Source organism: Leishmania donovani, chromosome 28 (genome assembly GCF_000227135.1).
Source record: "Leishmania donovani BPK282A1 complete genome, chromosome 28".
NCBI classification, from domain to species: domain Eukaryota; phylum Euglenozoa; class Kinetoplastea; order Trypanosomatida; family Trypanosomatidae; genus Leishmania; species Leishmania donovani.
In genome coordinates, this window is record NC_018255.1 from 336,938 (window position 1) to 359,964 (window position 23,027).

The 23,027-nt window shown below is 59.0% G+C and overlaps 7 protein-coding genes across 7 annotated transcripts; all 7 read left to right on the forward strand.

Moving 5' to 3' along the window:
- Positions 1-582: 582 nt before the first annotated feature.
- LDBPK_281000 (endonuclease/exonuclease/phosphatase-likeprotei n) lies at positions 583-4,998 on the forward strand (the record flags this gene model as incomplete). The annotated part of the gene is made up of 1 exon (XM_003862151.1): positions 583-4,998. The coding sequence occupies one exon, from the start codon at positions 583-585 to the stop codon at positions 4,996-4,998; it is 4,416 nt and encodes a 1,471-aa protein (XP_003862199.1).
- Positions 4,999-10,340: 5,342 nt separating this feature from the next.
- Positions 10,341-10,910, forward strand: LDBPK_281010 (hypothetical protein, conserved; the record flags this gene model as incomplete). Its single annotated transcript, XM_003862152.1, has 1 exon — positions 10,341-10,910. The coding sequence occupies one exon, from the start codon at positions 10,341-10,343 to the stop codon at positions 10,908-10,910; it is 570 nt and encodes a 189-aa protein (XP_003862200.1).
- Positions 10,911-12,098: 1,188 nt separating this feature from the next.
- Positions 12,099-13,334, forward strand: LDBPK_281020 (hypothetical protein, conserved; the record flags this gene model as incomplete). The annotated part of the gene is made up of 1 exon (XM_003862153.1): positions 12,099-13,334. The coding sequence occupies one exon, from the start codon at positions 12,099-12,101 to the stop codon at positions 13,332-13,334; it is 1,236 nt and encodes a 411-aa protein (XP_003862201.1).
- A 1,771-nt stretch (positions 13,335-15,105) lies between these two features.
- On the forward strand, positions 15,106-18,027 carry LDBPK_281030 (oxidoreductase-like protein; the record flags this gene model as incomplete). The annotated part of the gene is made up of 1 exon (XM_003862154.1): positions 15,106-18,027. One exon carries the CDS (start codon positions 15,106-15,108, stop codon positions 18,025-18,027), a length of 2,922 nt encoding a protein of 973 aa, XP_003862202.1.
- Positions 18,028-19,017: 990 nt separating this feature from the next.
- LDBPK_281040 (hypothetical protein, conserved) lies at positions 19,018-19,398 on the forward strand (the record flags this gene model as incomplete). The annotated part of the gene is made up of 1 exon (XM_003862155.1): positions 19,018-19,398. One exon carries the CDS (start codon positions 19,018-19,020, stop codon positions 19,396-19,398), a length of 381 nt encoding a protein of 126 aa, XP_003862203.1.
- A 1,026-nt stretch (positions 19,399-20,424) lies between these two features.
- On the forward strand, positions 20,425-20,859 carry LDBPK_281050 (40S ribosomal protein S14; the record flags this gene model as incomplete). The annotated part of the gene is made up of 1 exon (XM_003862156.1): positions 20,425-20,859. The coding sequence occupies one exon, from the start codon at positions 20,425-20,427 to the stop codon at positions 20,857-20,859; it is 435 nt and encodes a 144-aa protein (XP_003862204.1).
- Positions 20,860-22,181: 1,322 nt separating this feature from the next.
- Positions 22,182-22,679, forward strand: LDBPK_281060 (hypothetical protein, conserved; the record flags this gene model as incomplete). The annotated part of the gene is made up of 1 exon (XM_003862157.1): positions 22,182-22,679. One exon carries the CDS (start codon positions 22,182-22,184, stop codon positions 22,677-22,679), a length of 498 nt encoding a protein of 165 aa, XP_003862205.1.
- Positions 22,680-23,027: the final 348 nt, after the last annotated feature.

A 23,027-nucleotide genomic window follows, 5' to 3' on the forward strand; every position in this document is an offset into this window, starting at 1 on the left:
TGCTTGCTTCATTTATTTATTTTGCGCTCCTCGGGAGGGCCTCGCTTGGTTTGGTTTCTTGTGTGTGCTGCGCGCATGAGTGTCTCGCTTTCTCGCCGTTGTGCTACGATTTTTTTTGTTTTTTTTTTTTTTCTCCCCCTTCACCTCTTACGTTCTCCTTCTCTTTCTTGGTGTCTCTCTCGTTTCTTGTGCCTGCCTGTCTCTATCTGTCTCTTGGCCTGGCACTTCTTCTCTTGCTGGCGGCTGCGTATCTTATCTGGTGTGTGTGTCTCTCTCTCTCCCTTTCGTGTGTGCGCACACCTGGCACGCATAACGGAACCTCTCGCTTGCACGCTCCGCCTCTGCGCAGCTCTCGCCGCTCTGACACACGCCCGGAGAGCACATCCACTTTGTCTCCCTTCCCCTCTCTCGCGCTTGTCGTCGTTTCTCTTCCACTGAGTCGCGTGTGCCCGCCGGCGTCTCTTTCCTTTGAAAAAAAAAAAACGTTTCTTTCTTTTTTTTCGTCGCCTTCTTCGCGTACGCTGCTGTGAGCGCGTCTCGCCTGTGTTTCCTTGCCCTTCCCCCTTCGCGTCTTTTGCTTTGATGATGCCGCGGTCCAACGGGGAGGCGGCGGACGGTAGCGGAACCGTCGGCGGCACACACTCCGGTGGCCATCAGAACAGAGTATGTGTCGCACCGGAAAACCCTGCCCGATCCTTGGCTACCATGTCGAGCAGCAACAACGTGTTCAGCCTTGTCGCCGCCACGCCGGATGTAAATATCAGCGACTACCAACCGCTGCAAGTCCCACGGACCACGACGGTGCGCCATGTGACGATGAGCAACGGCGGCGGTCTGCCGCTGCAGCGGACCTCTGCGTCGGAATTTTCGAGTCTCGCCGGCATTAGAAGCATGCGCAGTGGCGCCAACACCTCGGCCGCCTCCGAAGACCAGCCGCTGCCCATGCTGACAATGCTACCTTTCTCTTCCGCCTCGAGCGTTACCAAGTCAGCCGGCAGTACCGGCGTTGGTGTGGAGAGCGGCATCGGCGGGTCTGGTGCCGCCACAACGGGCGCCGCAGCGATGACCACAAGCATTGGCCCGGGCACCTCGTCCGCTGGTCGCTCTATGACACTACTGGAGCGTCGAAACAATCGCGAGCGCAGCGCTCTGAGCCTCTCATGTTTGTCAGGGCTGAATGTAGAGAAGCTTCAGGAAAGCATGCGGGAAACTAGTCTCGTCTTCAATTCTCAAGAAACACCGGAGCCTGTGTCGCAGGGATGGTCCAAGACTGTCGCCTCGGCGGCGCTGCTGAGTGATTACGCCATGCCATCTGTGCGCGCGTCGCCGCCGGGCGCGGGAGACGTGCCTCGCTCCACGGCCGCGCACTCGGCGCGGCAGGCCACCGCCAAGTTTCAGGGTCAGGCACCGCGGCCCCCCAGCAGCGGCGAAGACGGCAGCGGCCCCCGCCGCAGTCATCCCATTTCCACCTCGGAGTCCAGAACGATCGATGAGATACCAGGAGCGCTAAAGGTAATCGGCTACAACATCCTGGCGAGCCGGCTAGCGTCCACCGACTTGTACCCCGCCTGCCCACCGTCGGTGCTGAGTGAAGAGTATCGACTGGACCTCATCAAGGAGGAGCTCCGGCGCGTTGACCCCGACATATTGCTCTTGGAGGAGATCAGCGTGGCGGCGCACGAGCGCACTCTCGGGCCTTACTTGAGAACGGCGCTCGGGATGGAGGGGCATCACGTTGTCATCACTGATCGCAACGGAGCTCCTCGCTGCGCACCGCTGACGCAGCAGTCCAAGGGAGCAGCCGCGTTCTCGCCTGCTCTTGCTATCCCTTTTGGAATCCCCTGCAGCACTGAGAAGAGGCCGAACTCGGTGAGCATGACGGCTACATTAGCCGGAGCGGCTGCGTGCAATAGTGACGCTTCCGCTCGGCGTGGCGCGGCCGGTGGCGCCGCGAACGGCTCCGGCGATGTCGACAGGAGGAGCAACTCGCCCCATCTGCCGCAGCTCGCCGAAACGAGCTGGAGCCGCCGCTCCAGTCGGCGCAGCAGCGTCGTGGCCGCGTCTCGGTTTCCCGCGAGCTCGTGTGGCACCCCGGCCATTTGGCAGAAACGTGGCGAGGCGTTGCCCTTGCAGCACCCGCAGCCGTTCAGCATGCCGCAACAGGAGATGTCGTGCTCCTCGCTCGAGGACCCGCAAATCCAGCCCAAAGCGATGACGGATGAGGAGTCGATGCAGCGAAGTTGCAGCGCAGCGGAGTTCACCCAAGGTGCCACAGCGCGTGTAAACCGGCAGACGATGGGGTCTGGAGCGCCTCCGGCAGTACTTCGCGCGGAGAAGGCCACTGAGGAGGCCCTCGGCCACCGGCGAGTGGAAATGGACGGAGTGAGCATCTTTTACAAGGCGGCACGGTTCCGCGAGCTAGAGGTGATGCCGGTGCTCTTTAACCGTCTCGCCGCCGCGGAGAAGCGACTCACCCGCTACGAGCACAAGAAGCTTCAGGTGGACTCGCACAATGTGGCCCTCGTCGTGGTGCTGCAGGATATGCAGGTGATCGGGGTATCGCGCATATACGTGGTGGCTGCTGTGCATCTCATCTGGCAGCGCATCAACGCACAGCTGTGGCAGGCGCATCAGCTCCTCCGCGTCATGGAGGGACTGAAGCACAAGTACTGCAAGGGCTACGTGGACCTCGTCTACCCAAGTGGGCGTGGCTCCATCGCGTGCGACAGCGCAGTCACCCAGCCGCCGAGCATCATCGACACCCCGCTGATGCGAGAGGGAACGCGGCGGCACGCGCAGGACGATGTCGCACCTCAGCCATCGCTACCAACGCCGCTACCGTTGCAGCAGCCGCGCGCGCTGTCTGCGCGGTGCCAAAGCATAGTACCCAGCCGCGCCACTACTGAAGCCTCCGATCCGGCTGGAGACAGCGACGGTAGCAGGCTCTTCAACGTCGCCGCCACCGATCGCATGCGCTGTAGGTACGCCAGTGTGTGCTCTGGCGTTGCCTCGTCGCCCACATCGTCCGTCACATGCATTATCGGCGGCGACTTTAATGCCGAGCGCAGCGGGCCGGTCATGGAGTACTTGCGCACCGGCAGGGTGCCAGGGGGGGCGGAGGTGATGGAGTACTGGCGAGCACCCAAGTCGGAGTCGCCGGTGCCGCTCGACCGCACGGATGAGCGAGGCACCGGTCGGGCGACCGCCAGGGGTGAGGTGAATGCGCTGCGCCCCACGCCTCCGCCCCCGTCAAAGGTGCCTCCACCGACACTGTATGGTGTGCTGAACCCCGCGGGGCAGGAGATGATCAGGATATCCCCGCACAACTCTATGCACTCCTCCTTATGTTCTACGGGCTCGCCACCGTCGGTGCTGCCGCGTCGCGCGACCAAGTCTCCGCCCCGCAACTCCGTGAGCAACGCTGCTAGTGCTGCAGCGACCGGTAACGGGACAGGTGACGACCTCTGCCTCCATCAGCCATACACCCCGCTCAGCAAGCGGCCATTCAATCTCTACCCTAGCCGCGTCTCGGACGGCGTGCTGTCCTCGCACAATAGGGCAGACAATCGACTGCAGTGCCGACGAGACTTGGCGAAGGGTACCACCGTCGCCGCTCCGACGTCCCCGCGAAGGTCTGCCCCCACACCGAGTCCACAGCCTACCGAGAATGACCTCCGCTGCAACCGCGGAAGCACATCCCCAACTCTCTTGTCAACCTCCAGTAGCTTCATCGACACGCCGAGCTGTGGCTGTGATGATGGCTGTGGCGGCGGCAGCAACCTTGCAGCGGTGGCCGCGTCGTCATCGCAGTATGTGCTGTTCTCTGCGTCGTCGAGCCCCGCTCGCTGTTGCAGTTCGGATGCTCAGCTGCCACTTCTGCGACCCTCGATGTCGATGAACAGGACTCCCACTGTGCATGCCGCCTCCCCAGCCTCTGCACCACAGACCTCGCCGTCGTCTGCGCGGGAGAACGGAGGCTCCGCCACCATCCCCGAAAACCACCGCGCGTACACGCGACGGCGCACCTTACCGGACATGAGCAACATCGAGAGTAGTACGCTGGAACACTCCCGTAGCCGAAGTGCCAGTCAGAGCGGAAGCGTGCTGAGCACTGCGTTTCCCACGAACTGCGCAATGCGACTCGCCGTGCACACTCGCCACGACACGCTCAGTGTGGAGTTGGGCGAGCCTGACTGGGAAAGTGAGGAAAGCCGCGGACGGACCCCCATGTTGGGCGATGCAACCGACGTTGCATCTTCGGCGCAGCCGAGCCCCTCTCACGATCACCAGGAAGGAGTGGGTGGTGCAGGCGGGGTTGTAGAGAAAGGAGAAGTGAACGCGAAGCGGCGGCATCGCATCCACGCGCTGAAAAGCTTCGCAGGTGCGGACGGCGGCGGCAGCGGTGGCAACGCCTCAGCGAGCTCGAACTATGGATTGGTGATGGGTGATCACCGGCTGTCCTTGGACGGCGACCCGGCGACGCCGGCGTCCCCGCGCGCACGTCGGAAGCGGCGGCCCGCCGTCGCTGCATCCAGAGACGGGGCGCCAAGCCCTGCTTCGCCCCAAGCCACGCGCCATTTCTCCTCCCAGGCGGCGCTGCAGTCGCCGTCAGCGGTAGACTACGACTTCACGTGCTCGACGGTGTCTGCGTCACCGCCGGTGTCTCTCTTATGCCTGCCCACGCTCATCGCCAACAGCGCCTACACTCCGCCCAGCCCACCGGTGCTTCTCATTGACGACGTCGTGCACAAGATCCGCTTGAGTGACGCCTATGCCCCGTACTGCTACCGCCATCCTTCCTACGTGTCGGCGGTGAACCCGTCCACCAACATGGAGGGCAAGGTGCTCGACCACATATTATACGAGGATGAGCACGTCGTGTGCGGCGGGGTGCTGCGGCTCGGAGAGCGACAGGAGCTTCCGAATGCGCGGGTGCCGAGTGATCACTATATGATCGGGAGCGTGCTGATCCCGATCCAGGAATTGCACCGGGCTTGAGGCGTGGCTGGCGGTTACTGCTTGAGGGGGAGGGAGGGATGGGGGAGTGCGCAAAAGGCGAAGAGGTGCACGGGGTAGGATGCATCGATGTGCGTGCGCAGCGCGAGGCATACAAACCACATCTTTTTATTTTGTCGTTTCGCTGGTTGTCATCCGTTTCTCGCACATCCACGTTTACTCCGATTTGACGACTTCCTTTGGCTTTCTCGAAGACGCTATACATGCACTCACGGACACACACACACACACATACACTCGCATAAGAAGTGTACACACTCAAATCACCAGTTATGACGGAGATGTGCGTGTAAGAACAGAAGAAGAAGTGAAGATAGCCATCTTGGTCTCTTTGTTGTTGTTTTCCTTCTACGCGGGAGCACAGTGTGCTGGTGGGTACGGAGCAACGAGGGGGAGATGGGTAGGTCTTGCTGAGGTGGCAGGTTCCTGTGGGTGCGTGTGTGGAGTTGTGTAGGATCTAGTGGGCGAGGGACGTATGCCACTTGCATCTGATGTGCTCCTTCCCGTCGGTTTACGTCTTTTGATTTTGATTCCATGTAAGGCTTTGAAAATCGCTTTTTGGTTGCAACCCTGTTTGCCTTCTCCTCCTTCTCCTCGCCTTCTCCCTCTCTGCCCCCCCCCCGCGAAACCCATACTTGCGTGTATTCACCTCTCTCACTCTATCCGTGTGTGCGTCTGTGTCTGTGCGTATGTGCGCGTAGACGTCTGCGCTCTCTTTCTTGTCCATGTACGTTCTCTCTCGCTGTCCCTCCGCTGTTTTTTCTTGTTGAATTTCTTACTGAGTGTGCACGCTCTCTCTGCCTCTCGTCCTCCCGTCGTTTTATGTATTTATGTGTGTGCGTGTATATGCGCGACCAAATCGACTTCGGTTTCACCTTCGGCTTCGGTGCCTCCTTCCTCCTCGTCCTCGTTGGATGTTCTGTCTGTAATCGCCTTTTTTTTTTACGGCGGTAGTGGATATGTGAATGCTGTTGTTAATACCGCTGCTGTTGTGGGGCAGGTCTCCTCTCTCTGTGTGTAGCATGTACTACTACTATTTTGCTTCGCTCTCCTCTTTTTTTTTCGTATGTTGTTTGGAGTTGATATGGTCTTCTTTGCCGCTACTGCCCGTCCTCCACCTTGTTTTCTTCCCAGCGCTGTCCGCGCACTCTGCACTGGGCTCTCTCTTTCTGTGTCTTGTGCTTTTATGAACGACTGTGTTCTGAGGAAGAGGGAGACATGTCGACCGGTCACCGTCGGTGCCCGTCTCATTGGTCTCGTGGTGGTGGAGGGAGAGCAAAGGTAATGAGAGGGGCGGTATACACTTCCCATCTCTCGCCTTGTCGTTGCTGTCGTCCTCCACTTCCATGACCGTCATCCTTCTCCCACCCTCCCGGACGCCTCGCCTCTCTCTCGTTGTCCACCACCTCGTCAACGCTTTTTTTTTCAACGCTGCCGCACTTTTCGCGTCTAACTTCAGTGTTGTCCTCGCGTTTCCCATAGATGCAATACGTAAAGGAAAGAGAGCAGCACACAACCCTCCTCCTCTCCCATGCGTGTGCGGTGCGCAGCACCAGAGGGACTTCAAAAGAAGAATAAAAAAGTGGCTGATGGGGAAGATGAGTGATGGTGGTGGCTCTATGCAGTGCTTTACTCTCTTGCTACAGCTTCTCACTTCCATGGTGCCGCTCCTCCTCATTTTTCCTGCTCATCATCTCTCCCTCTTCTTTTGATATCCCGTGAGTCCAGTGTTGCTGCTGTTGCCGGCTGAAGCGTAATTATGTCTGCACGTGTCTTCGTCTCCCACCTCCCCACTCCTCTTCCCTGTCGTGTGCGGTGCTCTCTCGAGCTTCTCTCGGAGTCGCGGCCTCCCTCCTCCCTCTTCCCTCCTCCTTCCTTCCTTCCTGCCGCCCCCTCTTTTTCTTTGAGAGAATTTTTCCCATGTGTTTCCTTGCCTCTTGGTTCTTCTTCCACGCCATTCAGACTTCCCGCATGTACATGGTTCATTCTACTCTATCCATCTCGTTTTGCCTTCCCGTGCTACACGAATGTGTGTCTCTCTCCGCTTCACAATGCCCGAACGCGCACGCATCAACGCATAAAAAATGTCAGAATGCAAAGGAAACAATAACAAAAAAAAAGACAAGGCAGAATGTGTCAGAGGCGTGGGCACACATCCGGAGACACTACAACAGCGGCACGCGCTCGATAAAGTCCCCGTCGTGCACGCTCGTGTCTGGATGTGTGATTGTTTGTGCGCTGCTCTTCATTGAGACACGCACCCGAGTATCTACATCGATTACTCGGCACTCCTGTTGCAACTCTGGGCTCGCGCGCTTTTCCGCTCCCTTTTGTTTTGAATTTTCGTTCCTCCCCTCCCACCGTGCCTTTGCCTGCTGCCCGCCACACGGACCGATGAAGATGCAGCGCCGCCCTCACCCCATGTTTCTCTTTTCGTCCCTCGTGTCTCACCTCGTCTCTTCCCCCTCTCTCTTGCATTCGTTTCGGTCGCCGGCAGTGGTGGTGGTGCTGGTGGTTTTTTCGCGCCAGGAAAAGGGGGAAAACAGGAATACAAGAAACGCCGTTGCTTCCAATTTTCGGTTTCTCATGCGGGATCTGCTTGCTTCTCTCACAGCAAGACACAAAACTTGCTTGCGCCTGGGTTTGTGTGGCCCTTGCTGAGCTTTCTGCCTCTCTCACACCCTTTTGTGTATACGTGCGTGCTGAGATGACCCTTTCACCCTGACACGCGGCTCACAATACCGAGCGCGGTGAAAAAAAAAGCGATGATTTTCTTTTTTTTCAAATGGCCCTTCCCGGCACGATGCGTGCCGCTGCGGACTTCCGCGACGCGAACAACCCGCTTAAGTTACGGATGACTGCAAGCATGCAGTGGACATCGCTGTCGGCCTTGACAATGCACTTAGCGACAAGGGTGTCGATTGGCGTCTGCTGGCTCTCCGAGGCCCTTTTCAAGCGCAAGAAGGCCCTCTAGGGAGACTGGCTCGCCAGTAGTCGCAGTGACGCTTTTTTGAGGAGCTGCAAGGACTCAATAAATTGCGTAAAGCGCATGGCTTGCTCATGAAGGCGCTGAACATGGATGGTGCGGGAAAGATGACGCCGAGGGACTCTCAGCTCATGTACGACACCTGGGTTTACCCCTGCCCCTACCCGAAAGCAGAGCATGCTGAACAAGTGGCTGCAACTTATCGGACAGTGCGGTTGCTGCTTCGTGGTGGGCCCCGGCGCAGGGGCCCTGGCGAACAATGCCTGCCCCCACAAGTGCCGGATCACCGGCGCCGGTTTCACCATGTACACGGGTGTGCGGTATCTGGTGCAGCACAACTTTGTGAACCAGAAGGTGCAGGGAGGACACCTTCCGCGATACAGTGTCTCAGCTGGCGGACCTAAACAGGGCCAGATGAGGTCAACAGGGAGGGCGTCAGCGCCCTCGTGTAAGCAAAAAGAAAACAAAAAACTGCATGCGCTTCATCGAAACGAAGCTCGGCCCCGGAAGACTAGCGCCAGGGACGGGGGGGGATGGGCTGCCGGCTACACCTCACTCGCGCTGGGCTTCGCGCGCGGCATTTGTGTGGTTGAAGGTACCGCACCTGTAGCCTCCCGACCTTCCGTTGCTCTACTAGTTGGGCGGGCGGTCAGCTGTTTGTCTTCATGCTTTCCCCCGTCTCTTATCGTTTTATGGGTGTGCTCCCTTTTTTTTTCGTGTTGCTTTTTCCCCGCACTGCATCCCTCGTGCCTTATCAACGAACACGCCCACTTGTTGTTATGGTGTTCCATTTCGTTGCTGTTGCCCCGCGGACACCTGCGGCACCCCGGCAGAGCCTCTACCTTTCCCTGCGGCTTCCCACTCACGCGCCCACATGCAAGGGAGCGGGGGAAAGGGGGAGGGGCGAGGTCTGTGACTGGGGTGGCCACAGGGTCCGTCAGCGCGATGCGTCTTAATAGGCGTGCCGCCTCGCTTAGAGATCAGTGGTGGGCCTGGGTGATTGAGGCATCTCAAGAACTCACACGATGAAGTAAGCGGCATGCAACAGCGGCACCTGAGGCTTTCTATCCTGCCTTGGAGCTTCGCTTGCCTCTGTGTTTTCTTTCTGTTTGTTTTCACGGCGCACATCACCGGGCCCTCTCCCCACCAGCTCCTTTCTTCTTTGGTTTCGTTCGTCGCACCCTCTGCTCCGCCATCAAGAAACTCCAACGTCATGCGCTGCCGTGTGGTGGGAGTTCGAGAACAGGGCACCTCTCAGCCTCCCGCTCGGTTTATTTGCCAAAGATGTAAAGCCGTGCTGGGCAGGAGAGTGGGCGTTACCTGCTTCTCTCTCGTTAGGGGCGTCGCTTTCCGCCGCGGTATTGTTTCCGTCCTTTGCCGTTGTTCAACGTTATTCTTCTCGACACTTCCTCCACCACCCCCTTCCTCAGCCTGCGGAACGGCGACGGGGCGCACTATACCGCCCCTCCAGCCACAACACCTCCCATACCAAGACTTCCGGATCTTTTCTCAGCTGCGCGCTCCTCTACCCGTATCCGATCCACCGCCTCTGATGTAGTCTAATACCCCCCCCCCCACGCACACACTTCACCCTTCCCCTCCCTTCGGTAAGGCAGCGAAGAAGACAAGACGCGCATGGCAAAGCGCACGCGCCACGTTCTCCTCCCCCTCCCCCGATTCGTTTCTTTTCGTTCTTACGCGCCCTGTCCCTTGCTCGCTTGCTTATTGTTTTTTTTTTTCGTTGGCTGCTTCTCTGTGTTTCCGCCTCCCTGATCCGCTCGCCCACGTGCGCCTGTGTGCCGGTGGCTGCGAACGCGTGTGTGCGTGCGCACGTGCACGTGAATTGGAAACGTGAGGGGGGTGGTTCGATGCAACTCACGTGACGATCGCAAATCGCTGCAGCGGCAAGGGCAGTCGCATGCGCGCGCACACCCCCGCTGAAGGACGGGAAGGCAAACGGACAGACAGACAACACCGCAGCAGAGGAGCCTTGGCTGTGAAAAGAGAAATACTGTCGCTTGAAAAGAGTTAAGGGTGCTGCCGACTACGGCTCTGCCTCTTCTCAAACAGGCGGGAGGGATGGAAGAGGTGCTTCCTTGGTGCTGTCGGCGCTAAATTCGCGTGTCGCTCCACCCCGCTCTTCGTGCGCTCGTGTGCTGTGCATGCATGCCGTTGAAGAGGACTGCACTTTCACAACTGGCGAATGCTCTTCACATCTCTCTCTTTCCCTCTCCTTACACGTTGCTCCTCACATTCTCTCGGCCCGCAACACTGCACCTAACCAGAGAGAGAGAGAAAAAAAAAAGAAAACAAAGCAAAACTTACAACCGCCGGCGTTATGTTTTGGACAAGCACGGTGCTGTGCGCGCGTGCCCTGGTGGATCGCAAGTCCCCACAGCTCTGGGGTGCGCCTGGTGCGCCGATCATCCGCATGCGTGGCCACCACGTGACATGGAAGTTCCAGTCGTATGACATGTTTGTCGAGCACACGCACCGGCGCCGCAACTCCGACATCCGTCTTCTGCACTACCTCGGCAAGCACTGCCCTCACCCGCAAAAGTCGCTTTGGTCGCCCGACACCCCGGTTACGCAGGACCGGCACTTGTTCATGCTGACCACGATCGACGTGGACGCCTTCAAGTATTGGTTTGGTGTCAAGCGATGCCGCCTCTCCGTAGGCCCGTGGAACATTCTCGCGAAGTCTGGGCTGCTTCCCCCGTCGCACAAGCAGAACTCGAAGATCATGCCGAAACCGATCTTTGACAAAGAGCAGCTGATGAGGTACTACCTGGCCAACCGCAAAGACCAGCGGCAGATGGAGCGGGAGGACTACTTGAACTACAAAAATAGTATGGTGAAGTCGCCAGAGGAGCGTGCGGCGGAGCGGCCGGTGGCGCCCTTTTTGTAATGTCTGTTTTGACACCCCGAAAAGCGACGGCAGCAGCGAGGTACGTGCACGAAAAGACGACGTCGAGAGGTACGGTGCATAGAAGTTCACAAGAAGCCCAGTGGCACTGCAGCCTCTCGTTGACAGTCGCGTCTCGCATACAGTGCGTGTGTGTGTGTGTTTCTCGCTCTCTCGCTGCGCCTTCCTCCTGTGGTGCCTCGCTCCGGCCCTCTTCCCTCTCCACGACGCATTGTGCATCTGCGGTGTGTGTGTGTGTGTGCTGCTGTTGCGGACAAGGATGGGTCTTGATGCGCCTCTGTCTGGCGTTTGCGTGCATGTGTGCGCTTGTACGTGAGAATGAGTGACCGATGATGGCCGGCTTTGCTGCGGATGCTCCGCACATCAATTCACATACACACACACGGATATCAAAGGCAAGAACGCAATAACAACAAAAAGAATCGAAAGCGCGAAACGAGCGATGTGCAGAGCTGCAGCCCGTGCGCGCGTGATGGAAGACGTCTCACTGTGCAGCCGACCCTACTGATAATGAGGCTGGCAGCATCACGTCATTTATGTGAGCACGAGGGGAAAAAGAAGAGGAGCTGAAACGCCTGGGGTGTGTCTTCATGCATCTAAGCATGCTAGACGCGTTACTGATTGCAGCCGTGCATGCCACCTCAGTTTGAGTGCGCTCGCACACGTCATGAACGCGCCGTGTTTTGCATCCCTCAACAGGTTCTTCAGGCAATGAAGCGACTCGTCATTCGTCTCTCTCTCTCCACTTTCCCTCTCCCTCTCTCTTACGTGTATTTCTGCGTGTGGGTGTGTGCGTGTGTGCACCGCCGTAGTACCCCCGCCCTTATTTGCACGGCGTCTTTTATATTTTACCTCTGTTAGTCTCCCTCCTGCGGTGGTGGTAGCCTTGATTGCCCGTGTATTGTTGCTGTCGTTGTTATCGCTGCACCGGCACAGCCCATCGTACTCACTATCTCGGGCTCCCTTCTGTGTGTGTTTGTGTTTTCTGTTGGAGTCCCCTAGAAAAAGCGCAGAGACACACGAGCAAATTCCGTGCTGTCGTGCTGGCTCGCTGCGCCTCCGTCCCTCTCTCTCGTTCGCTTACGCGAGGGGTACTAGCGCCTCTCCGCCCTCTCCACACTCGCGACGACACCCGTGAACACAACAGAGGCACGTGCCGAAAAAAAAAAGATGGAGTCGCCAATCAACCCAGCCGTGTGGAAGGTGCTCTTCAACGCTGCTCTCGGCACCCTCTCGGTCGCCATCCTCTACTCTGTCTACCACCAGAGGTACGACATGGAGTCGGCGCAGCGGGCGGCGTTCCTGGAGCTGCGCAAGGCGGACTCCGAGGAGGCCCGTGTGGCGAAGCTGACGGAGCTGCAGGCGGCATGCAAGCCGGAGGTGGTCCGCCGCCAGCCTTCTGCTCGCATGAGCGCCCTCAAGTACGGCGCCCCGATTGTGCAGATGGCGAAGCTGCAGAAGGATGGCACGAACGTGGAGAGTGTTCGCTTGGCTATCAAGGTCATCCTGTACATCTACGGCCCCGACGCCGAGGGCCGACAGAAGCTGAACAGCCTTGATGGCTACAAGGTCCTGTTAACGACTCTAAGCGAGGCGCAGCGGCAGGGAGAGGCGGACTTGATGGAGGATGTGGCTCAGGCGCTGGATGCGCTGACAGAGGTGGACGACTCCGAGGTCGTCCTCGACACGGATGTGCCCAAGGGTAGCGAAGGCGCCGCCACGCTGGCCCGCTTGCCGGCCACCGTGAAAATGCTGCGCATCCTCGACCCGGAAGGCTCCGTCACGTTCCTCGCATCGCTCACGGGCATCTTTGCAAACATCTGCACTCTCGCGGAGGGTGCGGCCAACATCGGTAGTGGCGTAGATGGGCACAGCGGCATGTCCTTCTTCTTGCGGCTGTTGGACCACACCAACCGCCGCGTCGTAGCGAACGCCATCACGGCCGTGCGCTTCCTCACTCGTGCGCAGGTCTGCCAGGAGGAGCTGATCGAGGAGGAGAACTTGACGCGCCTGGCGGACAACCTGCATGTGACCGGCGAACCGGTGGTCGTGAACTCTATCCTGACGGTCGTCCTGGTGATGGCCGGCAGCAAGAAGTATGGCGAGGCCTTCTTCTCCGGGATCGCCTCCAGCACTATTCCCAGCACCCTCTTCGAGTTGTGGATACGCTCCCCTGAGAAATCGCTGCGCAGTCGTGCGGAGGTGCTGTCGCGTTTGCTGCTGCGCATCCCGCAGACAGCCCCCATCGCGGCTGCTCTATTCGAGCGCTTCCGCCCACAGCTGGAGGAGCGCCGCCGGCGTGATGAGGAGGAGTACAAGCAGCAGATGCAGCAGATGCAGCAGAACCAGATGATGCAGCGAATGATGATGGAACAGATGGGCATTGATCCCTCCATGATGGGCTAGGCGCGGCAATACCTGGAATGAGGGGACACCCACCAGGTATGCCATCAAGCCGCACCAAGCGGATGAGAATACCACGATGCCGTCGCGCGCACTCAAAGACCATCGCAAAGCGTGTATGAGGAGAGCCGGCACGTCGCAGTGCACGTCCACGGCTGTGTGATGTGTATGCGCTCACACCGTACGATCATCCCTGTCTCTGACCCACATCGTTTGGCTGTGTAAGTCTTCTCTTTCCATCAGGCAGTGCTCCTTCATCTCGACTTTTCATTTTTTCGTGTGTGGGGCGGCGGCTTTTGTGCGCGTGGGCCGCAACGGCGTCTTTGCTCGAGGGCAGTGCAGCGGATCACCAACTTGGGTTAGTTTTGCAGGCTATATGCGCGTGCGCACGTCTCTGAATGTTCTTCTCTCTTGCCTGCACGCTGGATCGTACGGATGGGGTCTACTATGTGCGTCGTGGTTCGTTGTTTAAGATCCGACATATAAAACAAAAGTGGAGGGTGGCATACACTCAGGCGATCCCGCGCAAGTGAGAGGCGAAACGAGCGAGCTGGAGAAGGTCTTTGGAGCAGCGGCGTGCTTGTGTGGAAAGGGCGAGAGGCTTCGTTGTCGGCTCGTGGAGATGAGCAGCAGAGTAAGGAAACGGGGCAATCGAATCGAGGAAGAGCAAGAGAAGCGCACCCAACGACGTCACGTGGCGTACCTAGGATGCGTGTGGTGCGCGCCGGTGCGTCGCGGCGTGCCCTCTCTCTTTGACTTCTCGACGGTTTTCCCTTTTCTTCTGTCTTCCTCACTCCCCTCGGCCTTCCGCCGAGCTCGGAGGACAGGACTGATAGCAGTTTTAGCGCCGCTTTCAGTCTCCCTACCTTGTCCTCTTCATGTGCGTCTCTCTGCCTGTGTGTGTGTGTGTGTGTGTGTGTGTGTGTGTGTGTCGCGCTCTCTACGCGGTCTACGGTACGCCCTCCTCCGTGTCTTTCACCGCCGTCTCTCTCGTTCTCCACACACAACAACAACAAGCGATAAGACGAAGTACTAAAAGGCAAACCAAACAAAATACAAAGAGAGCCACAGCGAGCGGAGGAAGCTGACATGATGAGGTGCGGCGCTGAAGCGCTCAACGAAGGGCATGAGGCACACCAGCTGTGCTTATTGGCGTGGTGCTGGTGCATGTGACCGGGACCTGCACTAGGACGTGAGTCGATCTCTGTGGAACTCACACCAGAGCCCCCCACGTCTCCCTTCACATGCGCCTTTTCCAGAATTCTTCGTCGCTCGTGCACCGGCAAAGAAGGAAGAGGATGGGGGCGAGGGTCGAGAGGCTTTGATCGTCGTGCACTTAGCTCCTTCCCTTCTCACCCCGGCTTCAGTTCGCTGTACTCTTCGCACTCCCTCTCTTTGCCCGTGCGGATGGCCAGCGTGAGAGTGTGCGTGTGTCTTCGCCCCACTGGCCCGTTATTTATGGAGCTGGCCTCTTCGCGCCCCTTCATCCTTGCCCTCCCCCCTTCTCACTCTCCCTGTCCGTATCTTGCCTCTACGCCCATCATTCCTCTCCCACCCCGCCACTTCGTTTCTTCTCTCCTCCCCCCCCCACTCCCCTTTGCCAGCCACGCTGTTTCACACGCCAAGAAACGCGTCGTCATCGACCGACGTGCACGCACGCACGCACACGGCGCCATCCGCTGGGCTTTGCTACTCTTTAGCGTGTGCGCTTGCGCAACACCGCACTTGAAGCGCGGCTTTGAGCTTCATACGCAGAACGAAGAAGCACAGGCGAATGTCAGATCAAGTTAAGCCTCCACGTCGAAACACCGCGGAGGACGAGACAGCAGAGGACCACACCGCCGAGGTGCCGGCGGAGGACGAGGAGGAGGTGCCGCTGTGCCAGCACGACACTTACGATGCCACCCTCTCCCTGGCAGATCGCGAGGCGAAGTGGGGCTTCTCCTTCAGCGAGCTGCAATCTGCCGTGAAGGTTGTTCGGGTGCTGTTTCACAATCCTGGCCTCTATGTCGGTGACCCCTACCTGTCTGACAGCCGCCTCTACACAATGATCACCCGTGACCGGAAGACGAAACGCGAGAACCGCGACATTTTCAAGGCGATCATGAATGAAGAGAAGAGCCGTCGAAAGCGCTACCTGCGCCAGCAGGACATCGAGGCGGTGCGCCGCACTGCCATGAAGCGCGAGCGCGATGATGCTCTGAGCGCACTGCTTCTCGCAGGCAGCGAAGGGGCCAATGACAACGTCGCACCGCTTCGGCTCGTTGAGCCGCCGAAGGCGCCGGGGTTGAACTGCAGTGACCAAGACGAAGACAACTTGAAGAGCAGTGCTGCCGGCACCGCTTCTGCAGCTGATGGCGGTGCGGCAAGTAATGCGGACACTCTGAGGCTCTCTGCATCGGAGAAAGAGGTGTTGCGGCTTGTTGGTGCCTTTGAGAACCTTCTGCGTCTGGAGCAGGCCCTACGAGGAGAGCGGGTTGAGGGCTACGTAGGGGACAGCGCAGCCGCGGCGGGAATTGCTGCGAGGTCTCGTGCTGCCGCATCGCCATCTGTGGCGACCCCGCCCGTCACCGGCGGAGAGGGCGATCCATCTGCGTCTAGCACATCCTTCTCCACAGTGAAAAAATCGCGCACAGAGACGGATGCGTCGACGGCCGTCCCCGCCGTGGAGCGGGACTGGCTCGTGATTACTCAACTCACCGCACAGGTGTACCGCTACCTCCCGCACTCGTACGGCTCCCAGATGCCGCCACCCTTGTTTGATGGCGCCGGGCCGGCGGACGCCGTGAACTCCCCTCTTGTAGTGCGCAGCTATGTTCGCGGCATGAAATGCTATGTGGCGCAGCGTGCTGCGGCGCTGGTGCACCTCGCGAAAACGGCGGCACCTCCAAATACGCTAAATTCTCCCATCACCGTCGGAGGAGCGGAGCCTGCGCCGCTCCGCTCCCTATTGGCGTCTACGCACCACGATGTGATCGTGCGAACCCCTCTTGTCGAGCTGCAGTCGATTCACGGTCTTCGTTCGTTGATTGAGGATGGCGATCCCGGCGCTGCGTCTTCGCAGGTGATGGCGACGGTGGACCTGCCACTGGACGACCTGCTACGAGCGCTCGAGCTGGTGCTGCTGGAGGGGGCTAGTGACGAGCGGTTCTGCCCCGTGCCCGCGACCACTGACGGCGATGGGGAGCAGGATGAAGGGCGTGCGCGTGCGCAGCAGCTTTGCATCGCCGAGCAGACGCTGCACTGCTTCATCGCGCGTCGTGTGTACGGCTCTGCCAAAGTGCGCGGCTGCGGCCCTTCGCCGGTACTGATTCAGCGCAGCCCTCCCAGCTCCTCCTCAGAGGAGCCGGAGGGGTACTGCATCTACGACGATGTGCAGCGCTACGCTGTCGAGCACCACGAGGATGACGCACAGTTGAAGCTGAACAAGTTTATCGGGTGCCACATCTGCAAGGTGCGCTACAACCGCCTCCACCCGTACTACTACAGTATGTGCCACCTCTGCGGCGAGTACAACTACAACAAACGCCTCATGGCGCGGGACTTGCGAGGCAAAACGGTGCTCCTCACAGGCTGCCGCATCAAGATCGGGTATGCGATGGCGCTCTCGCTGCTTCGCTGCGGTGCCACCGTGCTCGGCACCACTCGCTTCATCCACGAGGCGGTAGCGCGCTTTCAGCAGGAGATCGACTACGACGTCTGGAAAGACCGCCTGCACCTCTTCTCGCTCGATCTGCGGGATATGTGGGTTGTCACGCAGTTCTGCGCGTTTGTCCGACAGAGGTACAAGAAGCTGTTTGCCATCATCAACAACGCGGCGCAGACCATCGCGCGGACACCGCAGTACACGGAGCACCTCCGCATCATTGAGCTGAACCCGCCAGCTGCTCTGCAAGCCAGCATCCAAGACGACGTATGCGCAGCTGAGTGGCACAATTTTTTCCTCCGTCACGCAACCGTCACGGTGGGGCAGCCGCTGTCTATCGAGTACCAACCGAGCATGCAGCCCTTCCTCGACACAAACCAGGCTGCCCGCCACGACGATGCGGGCAAAACGAGGAACAGCAAGAGCGCAGCGCCGCAGTCTGGCATCGCGGCGAGCAACGTGTTGCCGTCGGCGGACGGCGCCGCAGTGGCGTTGCACGTGGCGTGCGACCGCACCCTCATCTTTGACCGCTACGACACACAAGCGGAAGAGAGCGACCACCGTGAGAAGAACTCGTGGGTGATGAACCTCGCTGAGATACAGGGCAGCGAGGCGGCCGAGGTGATGGCCATAAACGCCCTCTCCCCTTTCATTCTCAATGGTCGTCTCAAGGCGTGCCTGACAGACCGCGAGGGCGACGCCGTGGTGAGCGAGCCGCGCTTCATCATCAACGTCTCGGCGATGGAGGGGCAGTTCTACCGGTTCAAGCAGACGACGCACCCGCACACGAACATGGCCAAGGCGGCGCTGAACATGATGACGCGCACGAGCGCCGACGACTACGCAGCGGACGGAATCTACATGAACTCGGTAGACACCGGATGGATTACGGATGAGTCGCCAAAGCTGAAGAAGGATCGACGGGCAGAGCAGTTTATGCTATGCCCGCTGGACGAGGTAGATGCGGCGGCGCGCTGTCTGGATCTCATCTTCACAAACAGTCGCATGTACGGCATGTTTTACAAGGACTTTAAGGTGATTGCGTGGTGATCGCGACGGCGGGTCCTGTCTGCAGGGATGGTTGTGCGTGTTTCATCCTTGCAGGCCCTTCCCAAGTTTTTGTTCCTGTTGTCGCCTCCGTTTTGGTTCGCAGGAGTGCATCGGACAGTTGTTTGTCGTGGTTCCTCACACACCGGAAGGAGAATGGGTGTCTGTGTCCGTGTGCGGGTGTACCGATGTCTCTGTCTCTCTCGTTCGAGAGGGCATGCACCGCCGCCCCTCCCCCCGCCCGCCCTCTCTCTCCCCACACACGCAGACAGATACGGACGCAATGCAGACCACGCCCCTTGTTCGCTTAAGTGGATTTAATTCCTTCCACCCTTTCAACGAATCATAATCACCCATGTGCTGATTTCTCATGTGGTGTGCGTGTGTGTGTGTGTGTGCGTGAGTGGGTGGGCAAGCAGACCCGCACGCATGCGTGTCGTACGTCGCACCCCGCCCGCCTCTCCATCCGTTCGTTGCCTGGTTACTTTCAGGGTGCAGGACTGGAGTAAGTACAGCGAGAGCGATGGGCATGGTGACGATCTTGAGGGACACCAACACTCATGCAGAGCACTGGTGGGTCGCCGCGACGCAGGGAAAGTCCAGGTTCTCTCTTCGTTCTCGGCTGCCTGTTTGTTCGCGATGCTCTTCTAACGATAGCATATCCACCCCTGCTCACGTTGGAGGAGAGGCGCACCGGCGCGCCGCAGCCCTCGCACACCTCCCCTGCGTACCCTACGCCTTTAAGGGGAGGAATCTCTCACTTGCTCTCTCACTCTCGCTTCCTCAACATGGCCACTTGTGTTCCCGGCCACTTCTTCTTGATATCCTTGTGCCCGTCTTTGCCGCCACACGATGGAACGCATCCGCCATCTACTCCAGGCCCACGTAGGACCCCTCTCACTCACACTCACTCTCTCGCTCGCTCTCCGCACACACCCGTGGTGTCCCCTTGGCTGTCGCCCTCTTTCTTTTTCTCTTCCCGCTGACAGCAGAATGGCGTCCGAGTACACCGCCGCGCCTCGCGAGTCCTTCACACTGCCTCGCCAGGAGTCCAAGTTCACTGTGTCCGCGGTGGAGCACATCATCAAGGATGTTTGCGAATACATGGTTGGCCCGGAGCGGCCGTACGTCTACGAGGAGGCACAGCCGCTCATCAAAGACTTGTGTGCTGAGATCCAGCAACGGACTGTGCGTCTCGGCTACGAGCGGTACAAGCTGGTAACCCATGCGACGGTGACGGAGGCCGCCAGCCAAGGCATGCGCGTTGCCTCGCGTTGCCTGTGGGACCCAGAGACGGACAACTACGCGACCTACACGTACTCGAACCAGTACATGCACGTCACCGTTGTTGTCTTCGGCGTTTACTGGGAGTAAAGAGAGGACGAGAAGCAAGCGAAGTGGGGGTCGGGGGGTGAGGTGAGAGACTGACGCGAGGGCACATCGATGAGACACCGGCAGGGCGGCGGGGAAGGAGAAAAGCTATCAAAAGGAGCCTCGAGATGTGATCGCCGTGCGTGTGCTCATGTTCAACGCACATGCGCGCACGTCACGCGAGCTCCTCTGCCCAGTGCTCCTCCCTCCCCTCTCCTTCTCCATTTTCTCCAGTTGCCTGTCCTTTGCGTCTCCCACTCGCCTTGTACCCCCCCCCGTTCACTTCGAGGCAGGAGGAACGCGTTGTACTCCTGCGGCGTATGCCGCTGATGCTGCTGCGCGCAAGTCGTGCTCTGTTTTGTGACGACTGTTGGCGCTTCTGTTGAGCAGAGGCGGTGAAAGGGATTGCTGTGTGTGCGTGTGTACGTGTGCCTGTGGGTCTCTATGTGTGCTCACCAACTGCAGCACCCAGCCGATAGGCTGCGAGCGTGGCTGCAGGGTGCGATAGCCAACGGTGCGCTCTTCTGATGTACAAGAGAACTCGAGAGCCGTTTCGCACCGAGACAAGAGAGACAGAAAGCGAGGTTACATGCGCCTCTGTGGGCAGGGGAAGGTGCAGTGCCGCCAGCTGCCTCATCCGCGCCGCTGCTGTGCCGTTTCTTTTCTTACTCGGGGGCAAACAGACGCACGCGTGTGCGTAGTTGAGAGTTGGCGAGTGGGACGCACGCCCCGAAACAGTGTGGCACGTGGCGACCACAATACGGAAGACTGCATGCGTCTGTGTCTCAATACTGCGTTGCGGGCACCGCCTACTCTGCCCCCTTTTTTGTTGGTACTTGGGAATGCTGAACCGTCTTGATGCAACGCCTCCCTTTCTCTCTCCCTTCTTGCGCTCCCTCTCTGTTGTATAACGCACAACAACACCTCACACATCCCTACAACTATAACAAAAATAATAATCGAACGACGACACGCACGCACATGTTCTGACAGGGTGTACTGCGTGAAGCTCTTTCCAGCCACAACACAATGTCCAAGAAGCAGGAGGTCAAGACGTATGGCCCGAACGTGAAGAAGGGAGACCTCGTTTACGGTGTCGTGCACATCTTCGCCTCCTTCAATGACACATTCGTGCACGTGACAGACACGTCCGGCCGCGAAACATACGTGAAAGTTACTGGCGGTATGAAGGTGAAGGCCGATCGCGATGAGTCTTCCCCCTACGCTGCGATGATGGCCGCCCAGGACGTCGTGGCGCGTTGCAAGGAGTGCGGAATCAACGCCCTGCACGTCAAGATGCGCGCCGTCGGTGGTGTGCGCACCAAGTCCCCTGGCCCTGGCGCCCAGGCCGCCCTCCGCGCGCTCGCCCGTGCTGGGATGAAGATTGGCCGCATCGAGGATGTCACCCCGATCCCGACCGACTCCACCCGCCGCAAGGGCTCCCGCCGTGGTCGCCGCCTGTAGGCCTCGATGCATGTACCTGAGCACGTGCCTTCGAATCGCCTTTCGAATGCGAGCCTACTCTGGCGAATCGCTGCATGTGAGCATGCGCGCGTTTGTGTCTGCGTGTGTTGCGGCTTGTCGGCGAGTGCGCTAGCCAGTGCTTGCCTCTGCGTCCTTCCGGCATCAGCACGAATAGAGGCGAAGAAAAGGTGCGTGCATCCGGCACGCGTATACGCTCGCCGGAGTGGGTGCATCGAATGCGGCAGGGCCAAACATAAGAACAGGGAGGCGTAACGGAGTGGCGGCAGCCGTTTCCTCGGTGTGCTACCCGCCTCCCTCACTGCTAGTCTGGCGGAAGCAGGCGGTGGTGGCAGAGGTGAAGCCTCTCGTGCTGTCGCACCTTGACGATCTCTTTGGGTGCACTCGCGCGCACATGCAGGACCACGCAGTTATGTGTCCCATCCTAATTTCTCCGTTGATTTTGTCCTTCTCTGATTTTGGGTTCTTCTCCCTCTTTCTCAAAACGAAAACAAAAAGATGAAGAGAGAGACGTGCACGGTACGCCACCATTTGGCGGGCTGTGCATCCGCTGACTATCCCACAACCCGCAAGAAATCGGCGCGATGAAGCCTTCTCTGTGCGTGTGCCGTTAGGGAGTGCGTGTGAGGGTGTGTGGGGCGGTGAAGGAGCCAGCTCATGAGCCGCTTCATCTATGTTGGCATATGCGCGAGCACACGCACACACGCAACTTGTGAGCCAGGAAGGGCCTGCCATGGGAAACACTAAAGAGGAGAAGAAAAGCGGAGGCGCGCGCACGGTGGGCTGCAGTTGCGGTTGCAGAGCTCTACACCATACGGTCTAGACAGTCTCGGTCACTGCATCCTTTTACAATCACCTATTCTTGTCTTACTGCCTCTGTGCTGGAGCCTCCGTTCTCGAACCCTCTCTGCTCTTCCACTTTTCCATGCCCCTTTTAGTACTTTTGGAACGATGGTGGACGCTCACCCTATGCTACCTACCTCACCCCGCTTCTCTTCCTTCTCTACTTGACGTTGCCTGCACTGGTCACCGTTTTTGGCGCGTCCGCGCGAACCTCTCCCCCTCCCTCGCCTTCACCTCTTCCAGATGCCTACGCACCGCATCGCACAAAGGAAATCTGTATCGGTGCCTGTAAGCTTATTTTGTCTACGCGCCCGTTGACGTAGGTTCTCGAGTGCGACTGGCTGTGCGCGTGTGCGGTGGGCGCGGTTGCAATACCGCGCATCGCAAGGATCGCACTCACACCCACACACGGCCGCGGAGTAGCTTCAACAGAGGAGAAGTGACAAACGACACGAACAAGAATGAGCGCCAACGTGAACTTCTCGGCTGGCTCGCGGACGACCAAAACGGCGCCATCAGGGCCGGCCGTGTCGCCTTCTGCCAAGAACAAGAGTCACATGATCTTGCCGTATGAGGTGCTTTTCAACCTCGTCGGCCGCCGAGTGACGGTGCTCCTCACCAAAGGCTCCCAGGAGCTGGAGGGTACTTTGCAGTCTGTAGACAGTGACAAGGGCGACATGCTGTTGTCGGATGTGGTTCGCTACACCTGGGCCCCTTCGCGCTCATCGGATGAGGAGGAGACCGCCGCGGCTGCCGCGGGCAACGGACAGTGCACACTTGGCACTGTCTCCGAGGAGGAAGGGTGTTCCAAGTGCTTTGGAGGCGGGCAGCGTCGCGAGCTGAGCCGGTGCAGCCAGGCGATGCTTAACAGCGCATTTGTCGCCCTCGTCACGCCGACGCTCTTCATACCGGAGGAGAGGCATTCAGCGTTGCGAGCGCATGAACACACAATCGCTTGATATCCATCATTGCCGGGCAGGTGGAGGTCACGGGTGCTGGGCGTATGCCCGTGTGCATGCGTGTGTGGTCTGCGTCTGTGTCTTTCTCGCACCTTCCCTTGACCACCTTTCTCTTTGCCTGCTTCACGGCGCGTCCCACGGGGCTGCTTAGCTGGTAGTATGGGCCGTCTCTCACTCCTTGTCTCCTGTCCTTCGGTGTGTGTGTGTGTTGGCACTGTCCTCTTCTCCTGTTGCACCTCGTAAAGACGAAGAAAAAACTGATATAAATATATATATATATGCGCATCTCTTTCTGAGTTACGGATATAGAGTGGAGGAGTCACACAAGAAGGGGGAAGGGGACAACGC